This window comes from Vigna umbellata, chromosome 1 (genome assembly GCF_029865625.1).
Source record: "Vigna umbellata cultivar VRB3 chromosome 1, Vumbellata_1.0, whole genome shotgun sequence".
Classification (NCBI taxonomy): Eukaryota; Viridiplantae; Streptophyta; class Magnoliopsida; order Fabales; family Fabaceae; genus Vigna; species Vigna umbellata.
The window spans coordinates 99602903-99624911 of NC_142165.1; the positions used below are offsets into that span (position 1 = coordinate 99602903).

Genomic DNA, 22009 nt, shown 5'->3' on the forward strand with positions numbered 1-22009 from the left:
AGGGATGCAAATATTCATCTATTTCTATGTAACTATTGCTATAACATCACTTCGCTTCTAAAATATGTTTTTTGAGAGTTTTATTTACAAAACAACTCATCACTTGGATGGAGTCTAATGTTTTTTATATTATACTGTTAACGAGTAAAAAACTATTACTGATTAATGACAATGTAAAAATGCATAACCTATTTTCTCTATTTTTACATTATTTATTCATGAAATGGAACTTTAATCTAAGTTATTGGCCTTCAGGTAAAAAAAAGCCCTTATACTGCTTTCTTTTATTGAAAAGAGAACCAATACTAGTTCACGTTATCATCATTCAGTATGAAAGAAGCATCATTTTCGACTGAAGTAAACCAAAATAAGGATCTCATGATAAATGCAATCACGTTGAGTCATAGGAATAATCTTTACCAAATGAGAAAGGAAAACATGATAACCTTTACAAACATTAACAAATAACAAAGTCCAATCCTTCCAACACTAACACATGACGAAAACAATAAAGAAACTGCTACTCATAAACCTAGGACTGTGATAACACATAAGAATCAAACATAAAGCTGAAGGAAGAAGGTTGACATAACAAAAACTGTGGACTCTGTCATGATCCTCATGGGAGTAAGTTCAGCAACTCCACTTTTTGAATGTGGCTTTGGTGCAGTGCCATTTGCATATTGGGGTGAGGGACTTGCTTCAATATCCAAGACCTTGATGATCATCTTCTGCCCTCTGTCACAGTGACCACGAACACCACTGATGAAGTAGAACAAGCCTGCTCTGTCAAACTTGAACACAGTCTCACCATTGTTGGAGAAAAAGAGGGGATGAGGTGATAGACATTTTTCATATTCTTCTTCAGTCACCTCCATAACTGAGTCTTTCTCGTACTTGAAAACTATGACAATTCCAAAAGTTCAACAACAAAAAACACTCCATGTTATCATGTGCTTCTTTCAACACATTTGAATGGAAAATAATTCACGCACACCCATTTGCTGCTAAACACAAAATATAACCATAGAAATGTATCTGACTATGCAGAAAATTAAATGGTTGTTGCATGTTACATATTTATGTTGTTAAGGAGTGTTACTTACGAAGATTGTCGTCAATCTTGAATCTGTTTTGGGATGCCCATTGATTGAACATTTGAGCATCATCATTTGTCTTCGGGACAACCCAACCTCCATGACCACCAACTTCAAACTCAGTGCAATTGACGCCACAGAAAAGAATCAAGCAAAGGAAAAGTGGGTATGAGGCTTTGAAGGGAACAGCCATATTCGGATTTCAAGATGCTCTCGTTAGTGTAGTGTGTGCTTTCTTGCTGCCAAAGAGTGAAAGTGTTCTTCTTATAATAGTAGGGTTGGTCACGTTGGACTTAAAAAGAGACCTAAAGTTGAAAAATGAAGTCAGTTAACAAGGGAGAGGGAGAGGATTGAGGAGCACGTTCTAGGGGTCGTGGGTGAGCTTTGTTAGCAAAGGGTAACAATGTTCTTTGACTTGGTCTCAACTGTTTTTTTGTGGAGATCAAGGTTGTTGAGAGTAATTAGCTGATTAAATACAGAGATATAAATTATAATTAAGGTTTTTTCTTTTTGTTTTCTCTATGAATTAAGTTATATAACATTAAAAATATAGTTAACGAAAAAAACATCAGCAAAACATGAAAATAGCTACTTTCGTATCAGAAAAGAAAGAAAAACTCGGGAGAATGCATGTTCGTTGTTAAATCAAATATGCGTGAGAGTTTCGACTTAAGAGTGTGAAGATATGCTGATTAGGGAAATATGAATGTACATTTTCTGGGCCATCATAAATTCATAATGCAGGTATTAGAAATTAGAGGTCATAAATTTGTTTGGCAAGAGATGACATCAGTGTTAATTGTAGCTACTTCTTTCTCTGATGAACTAAGATAACATGTTCCACAGGAAAACATTAAGAACTCCATTTACAGTGAAAACCCACCAAAGTCCATAAAAACCTGAGCCTCCCAAAGAGGCCACTACAGAGGAATCTTCGTGATTCCCTTCAGTTATTTTGACAGTTGAAAACCCTTCAGATATAGTAATGTTCTGCACACAAGGTTTTACTCCATAAGGCACTTGGTGCTTTGATTTGACAATGTAACAGAGATTTGCATTATTCCAAGCAGCAAAGCGCATTCCCATTTTCATGTAAAACCTCTCTGAGAAGTCAAGTCTCCCAGTCAAGTTGTTTCCATTTACATGAAGAGCTCCAAGACATGTCAGATTTTCCAAACTTCTTGAAACATTTCCAGAGAGATTATTGTTGCTGAGGTCCAGAAATCTAAGCCTTTTCATTTTTTCCATGGACTCTGGGACACTCCCTTCCAAACCTATGTTAGAAAGATCCAAGGTTTCTGTGTTTAGGAAATTTTCCCACTTGACTCCTGAGAGATCACCCCCTAAAGGGTTGTTGGACAAAACTAAATGCTTTATGAAAGCAAGTTCTTTGAGAGTCTCAGCCAATCCACCTCTGAGTTTGTTATGGCTGATATCAAGTAAAGTAAGATTCTTTAGCCTTCCCAGCTGCTTTGGCAACTTTCCCTCAAGCATGTTGTTACTCAAATCAAGCTTTAGAAGTGAATCCAAAGATCCAAGTGTTGATGGCAAAACTCCTGATAGATTGTTCCTGCTTGCATCAAATATTAAAAGCTCAGAAAGCCCTCCATAGTTGTCTGGAACCTCACCCACCAAATAGTTTCCTGCAAGGACTAGTTGCCTCAACCTGACCAAATTACTAATACTTGGTGGTAGTTTACCTATTAGTCCATTTTCCAGCAGTACCAAAGATTGAAGCTTCCTGAGGCTGCCAATTGCTGATGGAATGGTTCCAACAAGACCAGGGTTTGATCTAAGTGTTAAAGATTCCAAACTGTGTGAGAACTTGTCCCAGTTTGAAAGAGGGAGCTTAACAGGATTTTTGGTAGGGGAAAGGAAGCAACTTGACAGAGAGAGGACTTTTAGGTGCTTCAGATTGAACAGTTGTTGAGGGAATTTGGCATCACGGCTGCACATGTGAGAGTTGTCAAAAACTGGTCCAAAGTTTACAGTAGTCACATACCAGAAGCCATCATCATATTGCTCACAGGAAACTCCCTGCACATAATCCAAAATATTCAAGTTTAAAGTTGTCAGAGCACTGAATAGAAACACAGCCTTTGTTTTAGTGGTAACAGTTTGGAATTAAGACAGTACTGTTCCATTGAACATTGGAAGTGATTCAGACAGAAAAAGGAAGCAAACAATGGTATAAACATTATCCAATTGATCTTTTTGCTTTGAAAGTTCAAGATTTCAAACCTGTATAGGAGTCCATCCACAAGGATCTGGATAAAGATATGAACCGTTCCACCACTTTCCCACAAACAGTTGAATAACAGAGTATATGACCTCCTTCTCTTTTTTCTTCATTGTTGTCAATGAAGAGTCTTTGCCCTTACAACACAAAATGATGAACAGAAAACAAAGAACAAAGTTGCACTTCCATGATAAAAATCTCATAGCCATTCTCAGTATCAAGGCAGAAAATGCCACTCAAGAAAATATGTAGTTTCAAGGAACGGAACAGGAAAAACTCATGGCCAATCTAAGTATAATATGGGGTGGATCACAAGATGGTACTAGCAATAACATGCAAGAAAACAGAAACAGCAACAGAGTGCTGACTAAAACGTTCAGTGCCAGTGCAACAGAGAACGAAGGGTCTAAAACGAAGCATATATTTGTTAGTAAAACTTCCCAAGGAAGAAAAGAAAGTAAAAGCAATCACAATAATGGACTGAAAATGAGACTATAAAATGAAAATATATGCATAAGTGTGTATGCAATTAAGAGGGGTTTTTTTACTTTGCAGAAAAAGTGATTGAACCAAGAGCTATCCCAAACTATTAGCACATGTTCTAATGAAAAAGTAATTTCACCCAATTACAGTTACTACCTAGCTTCTGGGCATGAAATTTCCTAGAGGAAGGTCCACCAAACAAGTTGGCAATTAAGAGGTTCATAGCTAAGAAGTTCAACTCTTCAGCCTACAGTGCAAAATGCATGTGCTTTTCTGATATGAAAAGCCAACTAATCATACATTATAATAATTTCCTTCTACTCCTTTTGCTACGGAACTGAGTTCTTATATATCAAAGGTTGAAAGAAAAGAAGGACAAACTTCCAAGCACCTCATTTATAAACTTCAATCAATATCAGTTTTTCAACTCTCTCTCACTACGGCCAGACTGATAATGGTACCTTCTCATTCATTGCCCAAGTGACTCAATCAGAACTTCAATATTTAAATTTTCTGCATAAGTTTTAACATTTGTATTAAAACTCATTTAATAAACTTTGTTACCATCTACAAATATCTAGATACATATTATTGTTGAATTCTTAAAGAAGTGTTTTGGAGATTTAAATATAAACTCATATTCTAAGAATTTGTACAAGGATGGTGCTAGAGATGTCTGAAAACAGAATATTAGAGTGGGGTAAGGTTGAACTGGGTTGTGTACCTTGTTTTTAACTCTTCTTCTGAAACACGAGTATCAGTCACATGCACATATGCAATATACATGGACACTATTTACACCAAATTACAACAATCTACTATTATCAAGTAGTAATTATTATGAAGTATTGTGTTATGTTTCTCACATGGAAGCATGTTTAATGGTTTTGATTCTGTAAGGTAGTTTCAAAAGGTTAAAAGTAAGTGTTACAATCACCCCACATTTGACTTTTTTCTTTTTTGAGTGAAGATTTTCTTTTTCCTTTTCTAGCAACTCATTCCTGTTCAGAAATGATAAAATTGGGACAAGTTGTCATTGCTTACTAGGAAATGAAAAGTAACCTAAGCAAGTTCTATTTTGGTTACTCATTGGTATTATCAAATAACAATAATTATGGAAGTAAGGTTGCAATTGCAAAGAAAAGTTTGGACCACCCTAGGGCATAGGACAGGGCTAAAACAGAAATTGGCTACACCTCACTCAGAACTGCATGCAGCTGTAAGCTATAGCCAGCTCAGTCACCGTCCAAAGTCCTTTTCAATATTCCTTCATCCAAGACTAAGGTCTCTCTACTCTACCCAGACATCAATTTTCATTTCAGAAGCTTGGTTTTGAAAGTACATGCAAAAGGGTAGGGCCTGGTTTAATGAGAAATTATATTGTTGAAAAAGTGTGGTCGTTGGGAATTAAGGGAACAAAAAACAAATGCTAAATGGCAATTTCACTTATGTCTTGTATATCATCATGCCACTCTTAAAATATGTTTCTTTTGTTGATCTCCTAATTGAGTCAGTTAAAAAAAAAAGGTTAAACTGCTAAAGTTATATGGATTATGGTTAGATTAAAGCGCCTTTAACTTAAGAAAATATTTATTAATTTTTAAATACTTTTTAGAACTAAACGAGTTATTAAAATATTTTAAATTAAAAATTAATCTTTATAAATTGTTTTTATTGTTTGTAACTTAAATGTAAGATTAAGGCCAAACGAACTTATTGAACTCACTCAATTCAATGTAATTTGAGTTAAACCCAACTCAATATTATTCGACCTAAATTTGATTTTGATTATTTTGTCTTAACTTAACGAGATGTATTATGATATTAGGAATGATAAAGCATATCATGGCTAGTGTGTTGATTTACTAGTTTGTCCAAATCGAAACATGTCAAAATGAAATTTTCAATTCATCAATCCGTTTTAACATGACTCATATATTTATTAAATTTACGTACCAAATGTGAGACGATACAAACTAACCTCTCTTTCTAATTAAAATGTAAAGTAAAAATAATTTAAAATATTAAATTTTCAATATTATATTATTTTAAGATGTAAATATGTAATAGTATTGTAACTTAAATCATTAAAATTTATAAATAAGATTCAATTACTAATTATAATAGAATAATTTAGCAGGTAAACAATGACTATGTTAATTTATCTAATTAAAAATATTAATTAATCAATTAAAAACTTATAAATTATTTATATTATTAAATATGCTTTATATATATATATATATATATATATATATATATATATATATATATATATATATATATATAATAACATATTAGTTCTTGGCAAGACGAATTACAAATTATAATTCATTTAATTACGATGGATAGGTCACTTTTTGGTAGACCAATGGTCAGTGAGGCCAAAATGGGTTGGGTCAATTTGTTTTTCTACCTTTATCTTATATGAACTTGGTTTACCATGAGTTTAAACAAATTTTACTCAAAATAGGTCTAACTCAACTTGATCTAACTTGAGTAAGTTCAACTCCAATTCAATAAAATTTGATTTGACATGAATTTAACTCAACTTAACCTAATATAGACTTGTTTCATTCTAACTTTGGACTTGACTTAAACTACACTCGTTTGGACTAACTTAAAACAATAACATTCTAACTTAATTTAAGTTCGGTCCAATTTTAAATATTTTACACGGACTTAAAATAATAATATTCTAGCTTAACTTAATTTAAGTTTGGTCGAATTTTAAATATTTTAAACATATATAAACAATTTTTTTATTTGTACTTTTAAATAAGACTTTTTACTTTCAAAAATAGTCATGAATTTTTCATGGAATTTTTATTATTATTTTAACCTTATAATTTTTCTTGTGTATATTTTTTTTTCTAAATATTCTTTTTACCAAAGTGATAGCTAATTTATAAATTTATAACTTACAAACTTATAATTTTATATATTTATGATTTGATAGTTTTAATTTTATAGTTTTATAATTATCTAATTTTATATTTTTTTATTTTATAATTTGTTATTTCATAATTTTATAACCTTCTAATTTCATAATATTGTAATTTCTTAATTTTTTATTTTTGTAATTTTATAATTTATAATTTTATATATATTTTATTTTATATTATATAATTTTGTAATTGTGATTAAATTTAAAAGCAATTTTAGTTAAATACACTAAATTTTTTAGGAGATTTCATGTCATTGTTTCTCGTACAAAATATTACGTCACATTGCATAATTAACAAAATATCTAAGTTAAAGACGAAAAGTTTTAAATTTTGAGAACATAATAGACCACAAAAATTTAATGAAATAGAAAACTTACAAATGTTGAACAGTTATATGAAAAATAATTTTATTATCTAATTTTCTTCAATTATTTCTCAATATTACATTTTTTTTCTATGCTTAACTTATTTTACCCATTTCACATAACACAAATATATTAAATATAAAATACAAAATAATTTGATTCAATAGTGAAAATAGAGAGAAAACAATTAATAAATATGGTTTTCTCCTTGTTTACATATATTTTTTATGGATTGTAAATATTATTTATTAAGATAGTTTTATCTAAATTTAACTATTATAAAAAAAATTTAAGTATTTAATATTGTTCATAATCAAATCTTAAGTTTAAGACATCGATAAATACAATTATACAACTAATTATTTAAGGTAGGCTAGTAGTAATCAACCTTAAGCATTTGGGTGGTCATGCACTTGGCTCATGAGTCATGTCATTGATTCCTTTATGCATTTCTGTCAACATATAATGTACTTGTTATGAGTCAAGGTATTTGAAGAGTATATAATGTGTTTGTTATGAGTGAAGACATTTGAGGAGATGATTGGAAAGTATAAAAGGATGCTTGCCTTCTTTTGGTTTTAGCTTCAGTTGGGTTTATAGATATCGTGTCCGATGTTAAGTACCTGATGGTGGGAGTCGTCCAATTGGGTGTGACAACCAAGTTCCAGACTACTTCTTCCTGGTTCCAACTTCAGGTTGAAAGCGTTTTCTGGATTAGAGTCCTTATCAACCTTTTTATGCTAGCCAATTTGGATAATATTTTGCTTTGATTATTTTCTTCTCGGGGAACATGGTGAATCTAGAACTCTTTAAACCTTTCAATGAGTTCCTTAGCCAAGTAGTAGTATTTCTATAGTAAAGTTTCTTTAGCTTGGTATTCTCCCTTTATTTGACTAGTGATAAGTTAAGAGTCACTTCAACATTGAAACTTCTTTATTTTGAGCTTGTGGGCAAGATGGAGGTCAACCATAAATGCCTCATACTCTTCTTGATTATTTCATATACTAAAAGTGAACAAAATTTATTATTCTACAAATATCGCTTAAGGTTCACTTACTTTTTTATTTGATGAGCCACTTACACTTAACAACCACCTATCGTGGCTTTCTCCTGTTATTGGGAGCTGTATTAGAAATTCGGCCAAGAATTGTGTCTTCATTGGTCCACGAACTTGATAAGTGTGTCCAAACTCAAAGAGTTCAACCGACTAAGTTGTCATCCGACCAACGAGCTTGGATTTTTTCAAAATTTGCTTTATAGGATAGTTTATTCAAACACATGTATTAAAGCTTCGAAAGTAATATCGAAATCTCCAAACTGAGAAGACGAGAGCTAGAATTAGCTTCACTCTAGTTTGGTATCATTCTTCACTTGGTTAAAAAGGTTTGACTTGTGAAGTACATAGGGTATTGCCTTGCCTTCCTCCATGATGAGGACCGAGTGTATGACTATACCATATACTAACATATATAATGCCAAAGGGGTACCTAGTGGACTACTCAAAATTCGAAGTGTGGCTATCTCCTTCTTCTTCTTTTGAAACAATTTCTCACATTCCTTAATCCAACAACATGTATAGGCCCCTTTTAACAACTTGAATAGAGGTTTTGCCTTATACACCAAGCACACTAAGAAACTTAAAAGGGTTATCTATTTTTCATTTAAACTTTGAACCTCAATCAAATTGTTTGGGCTTCTCATGTCGAATATGACCTCACACTTGTCTAAGTTGACCTCTATTCCTTTATGGATTATCATGAATCTCAAGAATTTGTCCCCACCCACCCTGAAAAAACAATTTTCAAGATTAAGTCTCATGTTGTGAAGGCATACCTTATCGAGTACCGTCCTTAAATGTTTAGGATGATTAAACGAGACAAGAAACTAATGTCATCCACGTATACCTGCTACTAATGAAGTCAGTGAATACTTTGTCAATCAATTATTGATAGATAACGTCAATATTTTTCAGTCCAAAGAACCTTATAGCAAAATTTATCTTCTTCCATCATGAGAGTATTTTATTACTCTTCTTAATTTTGTTAGAAATTTGCTTGTACTTGATACAAACAAACACAATTACTTGTAGGTATGTATAAATTGATGTATTTTATGAGCTGTTATGGGTTAGTTGGAGTTGTTTGATTCTTGGTATTGATTAACTTAGATTCAATTGTGAAGATGTTATTTTTATAATTTGTGGGTGGTGAGTAATGTATATTGTTGAGATTGTGTATATGTTGATTGTGGCAGAAAGTATATGATTATAAAGTGATGAAAGTATGATCCAAGTTGTAAATCAAGTTCCATCTGTGTAGGATCTCTTGGTGAGATCCTTAGTGTTTTAGAATGAAAGTAGGAGCTCAGTATTGGGGTCATTCTGAAACTCCAATGGCTAATCATACTCAAGTAGAGGGATTAATCCATGTGGTGAGGAGTAGCAGGAGGTCTTAGTCTTGGGGGCTTCCAGTATGCCTCAAGGCCCGGAACAGGATAACCTCGTGAGTGTGGCAGGATGGGGAACCCAAGTTTCATAAGTCACAACGAGTGCAGGACCCGCCATAGCTCGACTATCATTCTAAAGTCCGGACGAGTCAAGTCTAGAAGATAACATGCTAGGATGTATGCCTTAAACTACTTTGATTTAAGTTAACTCTTGTATGTTATGTGTTTGATATGATGCATGCTTTTATATAATTAGCTCACCTTTGCTTGTTTGTGTGCTTTTTTGTATGTGTTTTCTTTTGCAATGATCATCCACTTGGATGTGAGCAGAGAAAGATGAGGTTTCTTTGGAGGTAACATTGGAGAGAAATGAAGATGATGCTGCAGTTTAGAGTCACTAGGAATTCTTAGTTCTCTTATGTCATTTTGAAGAACCTTGTTATGTTTTAAGTTTCAAATTCTGGACATATTTTGGAATACTCTATTGCTTGAAGTTTTAATTTCTTAGTAAATTCTGAAAGACTGTAATCTATAATGCTTTAAGTACATCTCTTAACTGCTTTCTAATATTATAAATTGGTGATGTCTTTGCATATATATCTGCTATATATTGGGATGTCACAAATACAATATCTTAAAAATATTAAAATATATTAAATTATATTGAAATATTAAGTGAAACTAAATATTTATTAAATTTTAAATTAAAAAATAAAAAATAAAAATTATATTAAATGGATTTGAAAATTTGTTAATATATTTATATCTTTTTAATTTTTTAATTTTCTTTTTGCATTTTTTGTTTTAGCTTTTTAAAAATATCTTTTGCTTCTTTTAGTCGAATAAAATATATTTTACAATACTAAAATATTAGTATATATCAAATTATATTAAAATATTTAATTAAATTAAATATTTATTAATTTTTAAATTAAAAAATAAAATTTAAAAAAATATGTTAAACATATTTTAAAATCGGTTTATATATATATATATAAAAGGTTGTAGATTTACTTATTCTTTCTAACATGGTTATGTTATTTTGATACCCAATCCAACATTTTATTAAGGAAAAATAGAGTAATAACCAAATAAGAACAAGTGATTCTTGTATTATTTTTTACTCCTTTATTTATATGTTTTATGATAAGATAAAAAAAGATTAAGACATAAATTTACCAAAAACAATATGATATAATTAATTTCTCTTAATATGTAAAAACATAGATAAGTATGATTATGCTACAATTTCCTCATTAAAAAGAGAAAAACAAAAATAAATTAAATATTATATCTACTAAGTAACAGAATTTGATTGAAGTAATATATAACATATTTTGACACATTATCATCATCATTTATATTTGCTGTCATTTCTTTTATTTATATACATTCAACAAATATCAAATCACTTGTTACAATTTACTCACTCATTCAATCAATGGAGTTAAAATTAGTTCTTTTAGTTTTTTCTCCTGTAGTTTAATTTTTATATTTTAAAAACCTGACATGTCGGTAATAGAAAGCGTATTAAAATTATATATAGAAGACAAATTATATTAAAATTCTATTTTTTTTGGGTTCCGGTAACTTTGTTTTTTGTTGTTTTTTTTTTCATATTCCTCTTTTTTTACTGTTTATATGATAACATCAAATTTTTTTAACCTTAAATCTAATTTTTTAAATCATATCTCAATTTTTTTTTAAAATATATAAAAATAAATAACTTATATAATAAATATGTATTAAATTAAAAGCTAACATACAAATTAAAATGTAATAAATTTTAACTTAACAAAGTAAAAAAAAACATATGATAAAATTTTGAAAGTTACGAGTTAGAATAAAATAAAGTGAGCCCAACCCAAAGAATAGGCCTAGCATTATTTGTGTGAAGCGAATCCAACCTTCATGATACGTACAGTTGCTATTGGAGGAGAGCCACAATCCAAACAGGTCCTTTAAATTTGACGCAGGTGAAGGCGAGTTCGGAAATCGCCGTGGCCGCTGTTCAGGCCAGCGGAAATGATCCCAAACTGAAACTGAAACGCTCGTTTAGGTTTGCGTTTGCGTTTGCTTTGATGCTCTAATCTTTTGTTTTGAAATCTGAATTGAAGAAATAACATAAAAATGGTGCAAGATTCTGAAAAGAGATTCCATTCCATCATGGACAAGCTATTCCATCCTCCCAAACCCCCTTCCTCCTCCAGGTTCTCTCTTCGATCTTTTTCTCACTTTGCAATCCATGAAATTTCAGAATAACATGATACGAATCACGATAAACATCTATATATACCCTCATTATATTAACATTGTGTAGTTTGCTAGATTCTAGTTACTAGTTCCCAGTGTTTCATCTTGCTAGTTCTGTTGATTTCTTTGCTGTGGAATTTTATTTCAAGTGTTGAGCGTGTCTGCTTTTTCAGCACGTGCTAAACATTGGCTCTATCATTGTTTTCTGTAATCAAAATTTTTGTGGGAAAAAGGGATTGGTAGGGATAAATAATGTGTTTGTGTTTGTGTTTGCAGTTCGTCTGGAGTGCAGTTATCGGGGAGTAAGAAACGTCCTTACCCGTCAGGGGGGATTGAGTTGAATCGGAGGGGGGATGTTGCTGAGGGACAGCAGTCCTCCTCGGCGGCGTCCACGGCACTGCAGGGACCACTCTGCCGACCGTGGGATCGTGGTGACTTTATGAGGAGACTATCTACATTCAAATCTATGTCATGGTTTGCTAAACCAAAGGTCATTTCTTGCTGTCTATATTCTCCCTTTTCTCCCTACTGATAAGGGCTTGTTTGGGACTGGGGTTTTGCAGTGAAAAACAAGGTTGTGAAAATAAAGGGTCATTGCAATAAGTTTATGTTAATCTGTCATTTTAATATATTATAAAATTTGATAATATATATATTGAAAATAAAAAAATTGCACTTCTTTCCCCTTCAAAATTTGGCTCCTAAACACACCTTTAGTGAATCAATTTTTGTGCTTGAATTAATGCGGTACCGCCATCTTAGTGTCATGGTTATATTTCAACGCTTTTAGTATAGTGTGTGGGTGTTCATGCGTTGCAACAAAAATATACGAGGCAGATACATATTTCAAACTGGAAACAACGCTTGAGGAAGGTAAAGGGATTGGGAAAAATACCAAACATTTGGCTAATGGGCAATTTTGCTCCATTCAGTCTATTTTTAAACTATGAAGGAATTTTTAAAAGTAACACTTTTTTGCTAGTGTAAGTACGAAGAAGGCGATGGATGGCTTATATGATTTGTCAGTCCTTTATAGATAAGCTGTTTAAGATAGGTTTGTTCTACTGAACCTCAAAACTAGTTCTATTTGGCTTTCTGCTAGGTTGTTTGCTTTTAATTAAGAATGACAGTCCTGTTGAAGAAAAACGTATCGTTCATTATCAATATCTTGCAAAGAATATCATCTACTTCTATAAAGAAAGCCTCTCGTCTCATGGTTCATGACTTCCCTTTGTCAAGAAATGAATTGGTTGTATATTTAATAAAATTTGGTCTACTGCCAACCTCCTTTGTCATCTTTCTCCAATCTTTTTCCCCCCAAATTTTATGGCATACGATTTTATTTCTGATATTTTCATTTCAGGTAGTGAGTGCAGTAAATTGTGCTAGTAGAGGTTGGATCAATGTGGATATTGACACCATAGCCTGCGAAGCATGTGGAGCACGTCTTCTTTTCTCTACACCAGCATCTTGGAATCAGCAACAGGGTATTCTGTTCTTCTGAGTTATTATATTACAATAACATCATTCAATGATATGAGTTTTCTAACTAGAATGTCTTCTGTTCAGTGGAGAAGGCGGCATTAGTATTTAGCTTAAAGTTGGATAATGGACATAAATTACTTTGCCCATGGATTGATAATGCCTGCAGTGAAACACTGGCACGATTTCCTCCTACAACTCCAGAGATACTAGTTGAAAATTTCAGAGAACACTGTTTTGCACTCTTGCAACTATCAGCTCTTCCACGAATTTCATCTTCTGCTATAGCCTACATTCAAAGCCAAAGTCCACTTCTGGAAGACTTTCTTGGGAAATCTTTGATGCTGGAGTGTGGATATGGATCTACTGAAAATTCTGGGAGTGTGGATTTTAATAGTCAGGAGGAACTGAAATTGTATTATCAGGTAATAACTGGTTTTCTAGTAAGTTCAAAAATCTCGTTTTCTGTATTAGTATGACAACTCTTTCTCGAATTAGTGTATGTGATCTGATATTGGTCTTGTTTTTGTGTCCATTTCTTTGATGCTGAGTGAACACAGCACTTGTTTGCTAGATAGAATTTTCTATATCTGCTTACCGGCTTATGCACTTAATTAACATTTTTAAGAGAGATTCTTCATGTATTTTTGGCTTAGGTGCTGCTTTATCAGTTGATGCTTGCCAAAACTGAACCTGTTTTGAACTGTGATTCATTTGCAAACGAATTAGAACCAAGATTGTCAAACTCATGAATTATGAAAAGTTCTTGCCGGTTTGTAGACTTGAAAACTTGTACTGTTCACATAATACAAAAATAATATCAAGAAATCTTTTTCTAGGGGCATTTTTTTGCTACTTTTGGAAATGGGCGCGGAAGCAGTAATGCTGGTTAGACCTTGACCCACCAATTTCAGAAATTATGTAAAATGGGGACTGACAATACATACAATTTATGCTTATGTGCATGGAAAATTCTGACAAAAAATAGTTAAAACAAAACCCACAAAATGGCAACTGTCACTGCTGGATCATGCTATTTTGGAGCTTAGACACAGCATATAAGTCACAATGGGGTATACTTTCACAGCCTGAGACGTTTAATCAAGTGATGCCTTGTTCTTGCACACAAGAAATTGGTGCTTTGTTTTATGCAGGTCATTGGAGTTGTTAGAGGATGATCATGCACTGCTATACAGTCCTTTCAGGTCGAAGCAAACTCATTTGAGGCTCAGTTTGCAAATCAGTCAGGTTGATTGGAGGCATGATCATATGTGTGGAGTTTTTTCAGAGGCTTAGATGCTAACAAAATGTAAAAAAGACATGGAGTGCTGTCATATTGGCTGTGTGTGTGCTTGGAGTGACGAAATGGGGGTGGGGGGAGTTTAACATTTAGCTCGAGTGATTCACTTTGGGCTCTTAAACTCACTATTTTGAATGGTTCTGACTGAATTTGTTCAAAGTCACCGAGTCAAACGAAAATGATTTGTGTTCAAGTTAGCACATTTTTTCACTCGTAGAATTATATAACACGCAAATTTAAAATTAAACTCATGAGTTTAACAATCACAATTAAGGTTGAAACTTCACTGGTGATTGTATGTATCTGTCTGCTCCATATATATGTTCTTCATTTTTCAGCATAACATAAATGGTTTATCCTGATTTTTTATTATTAAATGGCTAAATGGATTTTATGATTGGTCTCTCGTATCAATATATTTTCATTATCTCTCTACCTTTTTTTTTTCAGGATAACATCTTAGTGTATATATTAGCATTTCTTTATTTTCTCCATTAAATAATGATTACTGATGCTTTTAAGTTTTGCAGGCCCAAAAGCTTATAAGTTTATCTGGTTGGAAACTTCGTCCTCTACCTTATGTAGTTGAGTGTAAGGATATATCAGAGCAGTCTCTTAAAAATGCAACTACTCTTGCGATTCATTCTGCTCGCACTGATGAAAATAAAACGGATGAAAGTTCTATGGTTTCTATTGGGGAACAACAAGTGGATCCCAATTCTGCAGTATTGGATTGCACCCTATGTGGGGCCACTATTGGATTGTGGGCATTCTGTACAATTCCTCGGCCAGTGGAATCATTCAGACTAGTGGGATATGCTGAAGTGAATGGTGAAAGTGCTTTTGCGGTCCACAATTTACTGAATACAGATGATCTTGAAGATAGACAGGGTGCCGTGCCTGATGTTACAATTTCATCAAAAGATACTTCTTCAAGTCTAAATATGACAATTGCAGGGGGTCCTCCCCCAACAAAGCAAAACTTTAAAGCAATAATATCTCTGCCTGTTATTGGTCAGAATTTATGGGCTCGTCTTTCTTATGATTCTAATTTTAGGGATCATGCTTTTGTTAACAAAGGTGGTGATGAATCAAATTTACAGGAGGAAACTGGCAATATCATTAATGCTTCTATTGGACAACTTGTTCCCCTGACATCTGAAACCAGGGAGACAGCAGATTATGAAACTGGTTCTCAAGCAAGGATCTGTGATTCAGATATTATTGTGGGCACCCATAATGCAGTACAATCATTTTCTCTTAAGGATAAGATGCCTGAACACACAGATACTGATAAATTGAATAGTTCAGCTGCAGGATATTGTAGTAGTTCTCAGGTTAGAGATTTTTACTTGTCAAATTGACAGATAGTAACTTATGACAATTATAGATACAAATTATTGCATAGTTATTATCTTTCCTGTATTCACAATTAGTAAGACTTAACAAAATGCTTGATCATAAGTAGTTTTTCCATGACTAGTTGTTTGGAAATCCACATTAACTAAAATATTGCTGTACAGAAAGACTCCACTGAAGGCGAAGCACTTTCTGTTTCACGTAAGACTTCAGATGGCGTAGTTGGTAGTGACAGAGAAGACAATATTGATAGTGAAGATGTACCTTCTAGTTTAGGTAAGCTCTATGATATGGTTCATTGATAACTCATTAACGTTGAATGTTTGTATATGAATTGCCGAGTGAAATATATTCTGACAATTGTATCTTTTCTGTTCTGCATGACAATGTCTAGTTCACTTGTCATTATGGTTAATTTGTTAGAGAAATAGAAAGTTTATGCATCTTCATCCCTTTGCTTTCCAGAGAAATCTAAGAACCCAGCACTTTCTGATAAAGCTATGGAATTTGATCCAATCCGGCAGCACAGACACTTCTGCCCCTGGATTGCATCAATAAATGGCGGGGAACCTGGGTGGAAACAGACATTATCTGCTCTGTATCATCAGAAAAATCAGTTGCCGCATTCACCAAATAGATCTCCCTCATCTCTTCCCATTGTTAAGGTATTTATTGCTGCTATTAGGACTATTATTTAATTATTGGATGACTAATATATATTATAGTGAATTGGCAGATAGCAACATCATGGACCTAAGTGTTTGGAAGGACCCTGTCTTATTCTAACACAATTCAATCGATTATTTAACAGGCTTTGAACAAGAACCAAAACCCTAAATCTATAGATTTAAATTATTCAACAAGATCCCAAGGTTACACTGTAGTTCAAATTAGTAATTTATATAAGCGTGCAGAATGTGAATAATTGCCAATACTGTTGTAAAAAAGACAGTAAGCCTGACAGTCTGAAATTACAGTCTTTCATATTGTCTCTATTTTACTGTGGTTTGTTGGCCAACACTGTTGCAAGTTGCATCAAACTGTTCTTTTCATGGTCTATAAACATCTGAATATGCCTACTTGACTGTGGAATGGTTACTTAGGGAGATTCACTGTCTTTACATATAGCATGTGTGTACATGCAGGTGGATGATCCTGTGGGTTCAATTAGAAAGCTTTTCATGTCTCCACCAACGAAGAGAATGAAGTCCACTCATATTATAGGGCAAAATACTTAATTTCTTGGACCCAGGACCCAGGGCATAAGAGAAGTGCTAATTCAAGAACAGTTCCCTCGATCTAGATGTGTATACTGTCATTTTTTTTCTTGGTATGCTATTCTATTTAAAAGCCTTGTATTTGTTGTATCAAAGGTATAATTTTTTTTTAACTGATATATCTTAACAAAAGCAGGTAATCTGTTGCACCCTCGATAACTGTTATTGACGATTAGTTTGTCATTTGGAACCGAGCTGCTGTAATATTTTCCCCCATCGTTTGTAATACAAATGACAGACATTACATAGGGTTGGATGACAGTGGTGATTATTATAGAATGTGACATGTCTTCTTATACATTCCCTGGAAATCACCTATAGAAGGGATTGAATAATACAATTTTGTCTTACTGCATCAAACCACAGTTTGTAACAATGACCTTAGAATAAGGGCGGTTGAATCCTCTTTCTGCTACAACAGCTCTCTTGTCTCCTATCAGCTTTGCCACCCTGTAATAATAATATCAGTATACTTGCAATAATTATCATAGGAACATGTTCAATTGTACATAGCAGCAAAGAGATATAGGGAAGAAAACAAAGAATGGGTGCCTCAAGACCAAGTCCATCATACACGATTCAATAAATATTGTCTGGTTGACTCACCTAAAATATGGAGATCCCGTATTCTCCTGTACCGTTTGAACCTGACCGATCCTCTGCACAACCTCCATGCCTCCTATCACTCTTCCAATTACCAGAGACGATGTATCCAATTCTGGTGAGTCCTTTGTAACTATGACAAATTCTGTACCATTGGGATCAATACCTACTTCTTCTTGATCAATCTCAAGCTTCCCTTTCTTTGCAACCAGCTTCATCTTTGGCGGTGGTTTTGACGGGTTTCTCACAATAATGCCAACACTTCCAGTCACGTTTTTAGTCCCAGGACATTTATCATACTCCCTCTCCCATTCCTGAACCAGACTATTAGCTCCCAAGTTGCTACCTGTCTTCGAAGAAAATTCAGCATCCACCCCATAGGATCTAAGGCCGCTATGTTGAACATAATTGGGCATGATTTTGACAAACTCTTTTCTTCTGTAGCTAATACCAGCGGCTCCACTCGCAATCTTACTAAACCTGTCCACTCCTGCAGGGACTTCATCTCCATAAAGTCCTATGGTAATGCGACCAGCAGGTTCGCCATCAATAGATATGTCTAAAAATACTTGTTTGGTAGTTTTTCTTTCGGTGCAGCTAGGAGTGGTAGTCAGATCGTCTTCTGGTTGGTCACTGTTGCTTGTTTTAGTAACATTTTCTTCTGCTAAATTCAAATTTTCTGCCTGCTGGTCAGCAACATCTTCTGCTAAAACACGATTCTCTTCTGGTTGAGCAGTGTCACTTGTGTTAGCAACATCTTCTGCTAAATCACGATTCTCTTCTGGTTGAGCAGTGCTGCTTGTGTTAGCAGCATGCTCTTCTACAAAAACCACATTCCCTTCTGGTTGATCACTGTTGTTTGTGTTTGCAACTGCTGCTTCTGCTCTTGCGCTGGATCCATCCACTGCCTGAGTACCCAAGAGAAGTAGCAAGCAAGAGTTGCTGAAGATTGTGAGCTCTCTACGTGATAATCTGCATTGCTGTTTGAGGATTGGGAAAGAGGGAGAAGTGGGTATTAATTGAATTGGCGAAAGTGATGGTGGTGTCGTGCGAGTTGGAGGATTGAATGGTTGGGCGGAGTATCGCACTACTCTTTGTAGCATTTCTGCGTTATTGTATTTGCAATACTTGACAATTGGTTTATGTTAATGTCTGCATCAGCTCTTCACTTCATTTATAGGGAGATCATGAGATTAAGGGAAAAAAAACGAAGCAAGGAAGAAGAATAGATAGAGTAAGGGATACTGATGAGATTTCATGGATAAGAAGATTCAAATAGCTCCGTTGTCTGGCAGCCGTTCATTTGTTTCACGTTATAATTTTAGGCACACCAATTTACGTGGGTCCCTTTTGACGTTCAGAAAGAAATTTGCCAAAGAGGCACCGAAAATATGCACGCATTTTTTTTTTTTTTTGCTTTTCGCTTCCCAGATATCATTTCTGTTTTTATTACTCTTAAATTTAAATATGAAGAGTTAAGAGTTTTGCAATTATTTAAAAATGTTTTATTCGATTTCTTATACATATTTTTTTTTCAATATTTTAATCCTAATTGTAAGAATTAAAGTAATTTAAAATATAGTTAAGTAACAAAAGGAATTAAAAATAGGCTTAATTACCTACTTAGTCCCCATGTTAAGAGGTGAATTGCTGTTTAGTACCCGGTTTTAAAAGTGTAGACATTAGGTCCCAAAGTTGTGAAAATTGTATCAATTGAGTCCCTTCCGTTAAGTGGATAATAACGGAGTTAACTTTTGTCTCACGTGGCAAAGGAATCTGCGTTTTTTATTCTCTCTCTTCTGCCTTTTCCTGAAATCTCTCTAACTTTTTCTCTCTTTTCCTTTACCTTTGACCCCAGTTATTTTTTTATTCTCTCTCTTTTTAACTAACGTTCTGATACATCATGTATCCAAGTGTTAGATTGCTACGTTGTTCGTGCGATTTTGACCCTCTCTCTTCGTGAGACATCTTTGACCCCTTCTTCTTCTTCTTCTTTTCCCATCAAGGTATCTTCAAATTTTACCACAAATGAAAATAAGGGTGTTAGTATTACCAGTGAATCAAAAGCAACAAGTCCAGAATCCCAATAAAGAAATCCAATCCAATCAAATAACAAAGGGTGACGTTCACAAACCAGATAATGGAGAGATCAGAGGAGATAACAAATCACTTGTGGCCGAAAGACTTTGCAGAAGCAGAAAAAGAATGACACTTGGGAATCCCATCTTTAACTGTGATGAAGAGTGTTAGGATCCGATTTCATACGACGTGTGCTCTCTCTCTCTCTCTCTAACTACAATAGCTATTTTTTGTGACTGTTTGCTCAAGATTCTTATAAATTGGTATCAGTTTTTTTACTATATCTCTGATCTGCAAAAGAAGCGGCGCAAGTGGTGACCCTGGCATTATAGTATTCATCTTGGACCAGTGCTCACGTTCTGAAGAATTTATAAGGGTGAATCTACAGCGCCCTCTTCCATTGCTGGAGTCACATCAAAAACTTCCACCTCAACTTCTCTGGGCCCAGTTGCAAATATGTCAATTTTCCCATCAAACGCAGAAAGAGTTTGCCTCCAACCTGGATCGCAATCGCATTCAAACAATATAGTGTCATTCTTAGAAGGCTTGCAAGTTCCCTTTCCACATTCCACTTCTCTGCACAAATCCTCTGAACTTATCTCACATTGCAAACAGAACAGGAAGTCAAAACCAAATTGTGTCAAATCAATTAAAAAAAATAAAGAACGAAACTTGAGAAGACCCATTAGAATTAAAGCCAAGGAACTTCATGCCAGTGAATCAAAAGCAACAAGTCCAGAATCCCAATAAAGATGATGTATCAGAACGTTAGTTAAAAAGAGAGAGAATAAAAAAATAACTGGGGTCAAAGGTAAAGGAAAAGAGAGAAAAAGTTAGAGAGATTTCAGGAAAAGGCAGAAGAGAGAGAATAAAAAACGCAGATTCCTTTGCCACGTGAGACAAAAGTTAACTCCGTTATTATCCACTTAACGGAAGGGACTCAATTGATACAATTTTCACAACTTTGGGACCTAATGTCTACACTTTTAAAACCGGGTACTAAACAGCAATTCACCTCTTAACATGGGGACTAAGTAGGTAATTAAGCCTTAAAAATAACATGTATATAAGACTGGATTAGTAAGTTTTTTTTTTGGGACTAAAAAATAAAATAAGCAATTAAACTCTTTTCTATAGTTGTTTTATACACCGTTTTTATGTGCACAAAAATAGTTTATTAATTTCTATTCGAAGTATTATGAACCCTCACATTGAAATATTTTATTCGTATATTAACATTTTAACCGCTCAATACAACTATTTAGTTAAATAAAATTAAAAGCTTATTATATCTTTTCAACAAATTAAACTAAATTAAATTTGATAATAATAATAATAATATTTTAAGACAGTGAGATTTTAAAACTACAGCTCGACAGCGAGAATGCAAAGACTTTGCGTTGTCCAGATTCAAAACATTTTATTAATTTTCATAATAATTATTACAAATTGGTTGGCCGCTTAAAATTATTTAAAATAAGAATACATGTTTTTTTAATTGACAATGCATACCTAATATTTTAAAACTTAAAATAATTAAAAAGTAAAGATAATATAATATACTGACGATAATTAATTTGCATTTGATGTAATTATATCTTACATGTTAACACCTGAAATCAAATTATTAATTAAGCAAAAATAATAATGATCCCACTCAATAATTCATTAAAGACGTATTTAAAAGATTCATATTATGTAAGGTTTCAACATTGGTGACATGATATACTTTTAGAATCATGACAGAATTTCCATATCATGGTTACGTAAGTTAAAAATATAATTAGTTTTTATTAATGTTTGTTGACACGTTATTAATAATTGATTTACCACTTAAAAAATTTAAATTAATAATATATTTTTTCAGAATTAACCATGAATACTTATTAATTTAAAAATTTAAATACAATAAATAAAAGTTAGTTTAATTTAAGAGTCCTAAATGTCATTTAATAAGCTTATAGTTAATTATGATATTAAATGAATTCTCACTTCAATAATCATTAATTAAATTTTATTTTATTTAAAGAGTAAAAATTTAAATATGATTTTAGTAATATTTAACTACCATAGTAATCA

General features: G+C 33.2%; 4 protein-coding genes across 5 annotated transcripts; 1 reads left to right on the forward strand and 3 right to left on the reverse strand.

Annotated features, from left to right (window-relative positions):
* Window positions 1-478: 478 nt before the first annotated feature.
* Window positions 479-1330, reverse strand: LOC124834964 (early nodulin-like protein 6). The gene is made up of 2 exons (XM_047309803.2): window positions 1107-1330; window positions 479-904 (listed from the first exon to the last, which is right to left on the reverse strand). Exons 1-2 carry the CDS (start codon window positions 1288-1290, stop codon window positions 558-560), a joined length of 531 nt encoding a protein of 176 aa, XP_047165759.2. The 5' UTR covers window positions 1291-1330; the 3' UTR covers window positions 479-557.
* Window positions 1331-1852: 522 nt separating this feature from the next.
* LOC124834963 (uncharacterized) lies at window positions 1853-3913 on the reverse strand. Its single transcript, XM_047309801.2, has 2 exons — window positions 3339-3913; window positions 1853-3134 (listed from the first exon to the last, which is right to left on the reverse strand). The coding sequence occupies exons 1-2, from the start codon at window positions 3543-3545 to the stop codon at window positions 1923-1925; spliced, it is 1419 nt and encodes a 472-aa protein (XP_047165757.1). The 5' UTR covers window positions 3546-3913; the 3' UTR covers window positions 1853-1922.
* Window positions 3914-11489: 7576 nt separating this feature from the next.
* Window positions 11490-17504, forward strand: LOC124834967 (C3HC zinc finger-like protein). 2 transcript variants are annotated; one of them, XR_007028532.2, is made up of 9 exons: window positions 11490-11787; window positions 12107-12320; window positions 13194-13317; window positions 13400-13737; window positions 15143-15949; window positions 16136-16247; window positions 16437-16636; window positions 17117-17301; window positions 17385-17504. XR_007028532.2 is itself a non-coding variant. In XM_047309806.2 (8 exons), exons 1-8 carry the CDS (start codon window positions 11708-11710, stop codon window positions 17207-17209), a joined length of 1968 nt encoding a protein of 655 aa, XP_047165762.1. In that variant the 5' UTR covers window positions 11490-11707; the 3' UTR covers window positions 17210-17504. The 2 variants fall into 2 exon arrangements, 1 of the variants encoding a protein (XP_047165762.1); XM_047309806.2 differs by having other exon boundaries at window positions 17117-17504.
* On the reverse strand, window positions 17384-19146 carry LOC148206961 (Cyclophilin-like peptidyl-prolyl cis-trans isomerase family protein). The gene is made up of 2 exons (XM_088105087.1): window positions 17855-19146; window positions 17384-17698 (listed from the first exon to the last, which is right to left on the reverse strand). Exons 1-2 carry the CDS (start codon window positions 18952-18954, stop codon window positions 17596-17598), a joined length of 1203 nt encoding a protein of 400 aa, XP_087961213.1. The 5' UTR covers window positions 18955-19146; the 3' UTR covers window positions 17384-17595.
* Between the last annotated feature and the right edge of the window lie 2863 nt (window positions 19147-22009).

Excerpts from the sequence above, each read along its gene's own strand:
- LOC124834963 (XM_047309801.2), bottom strand. The coding sequence starts at position 3,545 with ATGGCTATGAGATTTTTATCATGGAAGTGCAACTTTGTTCTTTGTTTT. Across the intron at positions 3,135-3,338 it reads GTGGATGGACTCCTATACAG|GGAGTTTCCTGTGAGCAATA; the intron begins GTTTGAAATCTT and ends GATTATGTGCAG.
- LOC124834964 (XM_047309803.2), bottom strand. The coding sequence starts at position 1,290 with ATGGCTGTTCCCTTCAAAGCCTCATACCCACTTTTCCTTTGCTTGATT. Across the intron at positions 905-1,106 it reads CAAGATTGACGACAATCTTC|TTTTCAAGTACGAGAAAGAC; the intron begins GTAAGTAACACT and ends GAATTGTCATAG.
- LOC124834967 (XM_047309806.2), top strand. The coding sequence starts at position 11,708 with ATGGTGCAAGATTCTGAAAAGAGATTCCATTCCATCATGGACAAGCTA. Across the intron at positions 11,788-12,106 it reads AAACCCCCTTCCTCCTCCAG|TTCGTCTGGAGTGCAGTTAT; the intron begins GTTCTCTCTTCG and ends TTGTGTTTGCAG. Across the intron at positions 15,950-16,135 it reads GATATTGTAGTAGTTCTCAG|AAAGACTCCACTGAAGGCGA; the intron begins GTTAGAGATTTT and ends ATTGCTGTACAG.
- LOC148206961 (XM_088105087.1), bottom strand. The coding sequence starts at position 18,954 with ATGCTACAAAGAGTAGTGCGATACTCCGCCCAACCATTCAATCCTCCA. Across the intron at positions 17,699-17,854 it reads ACGGGATCTCCATATTTTAG|GGTGGCAAAGCTGATAGGAG; the intron begins GTGAGTCAACCA and ends TTATTATTACAG.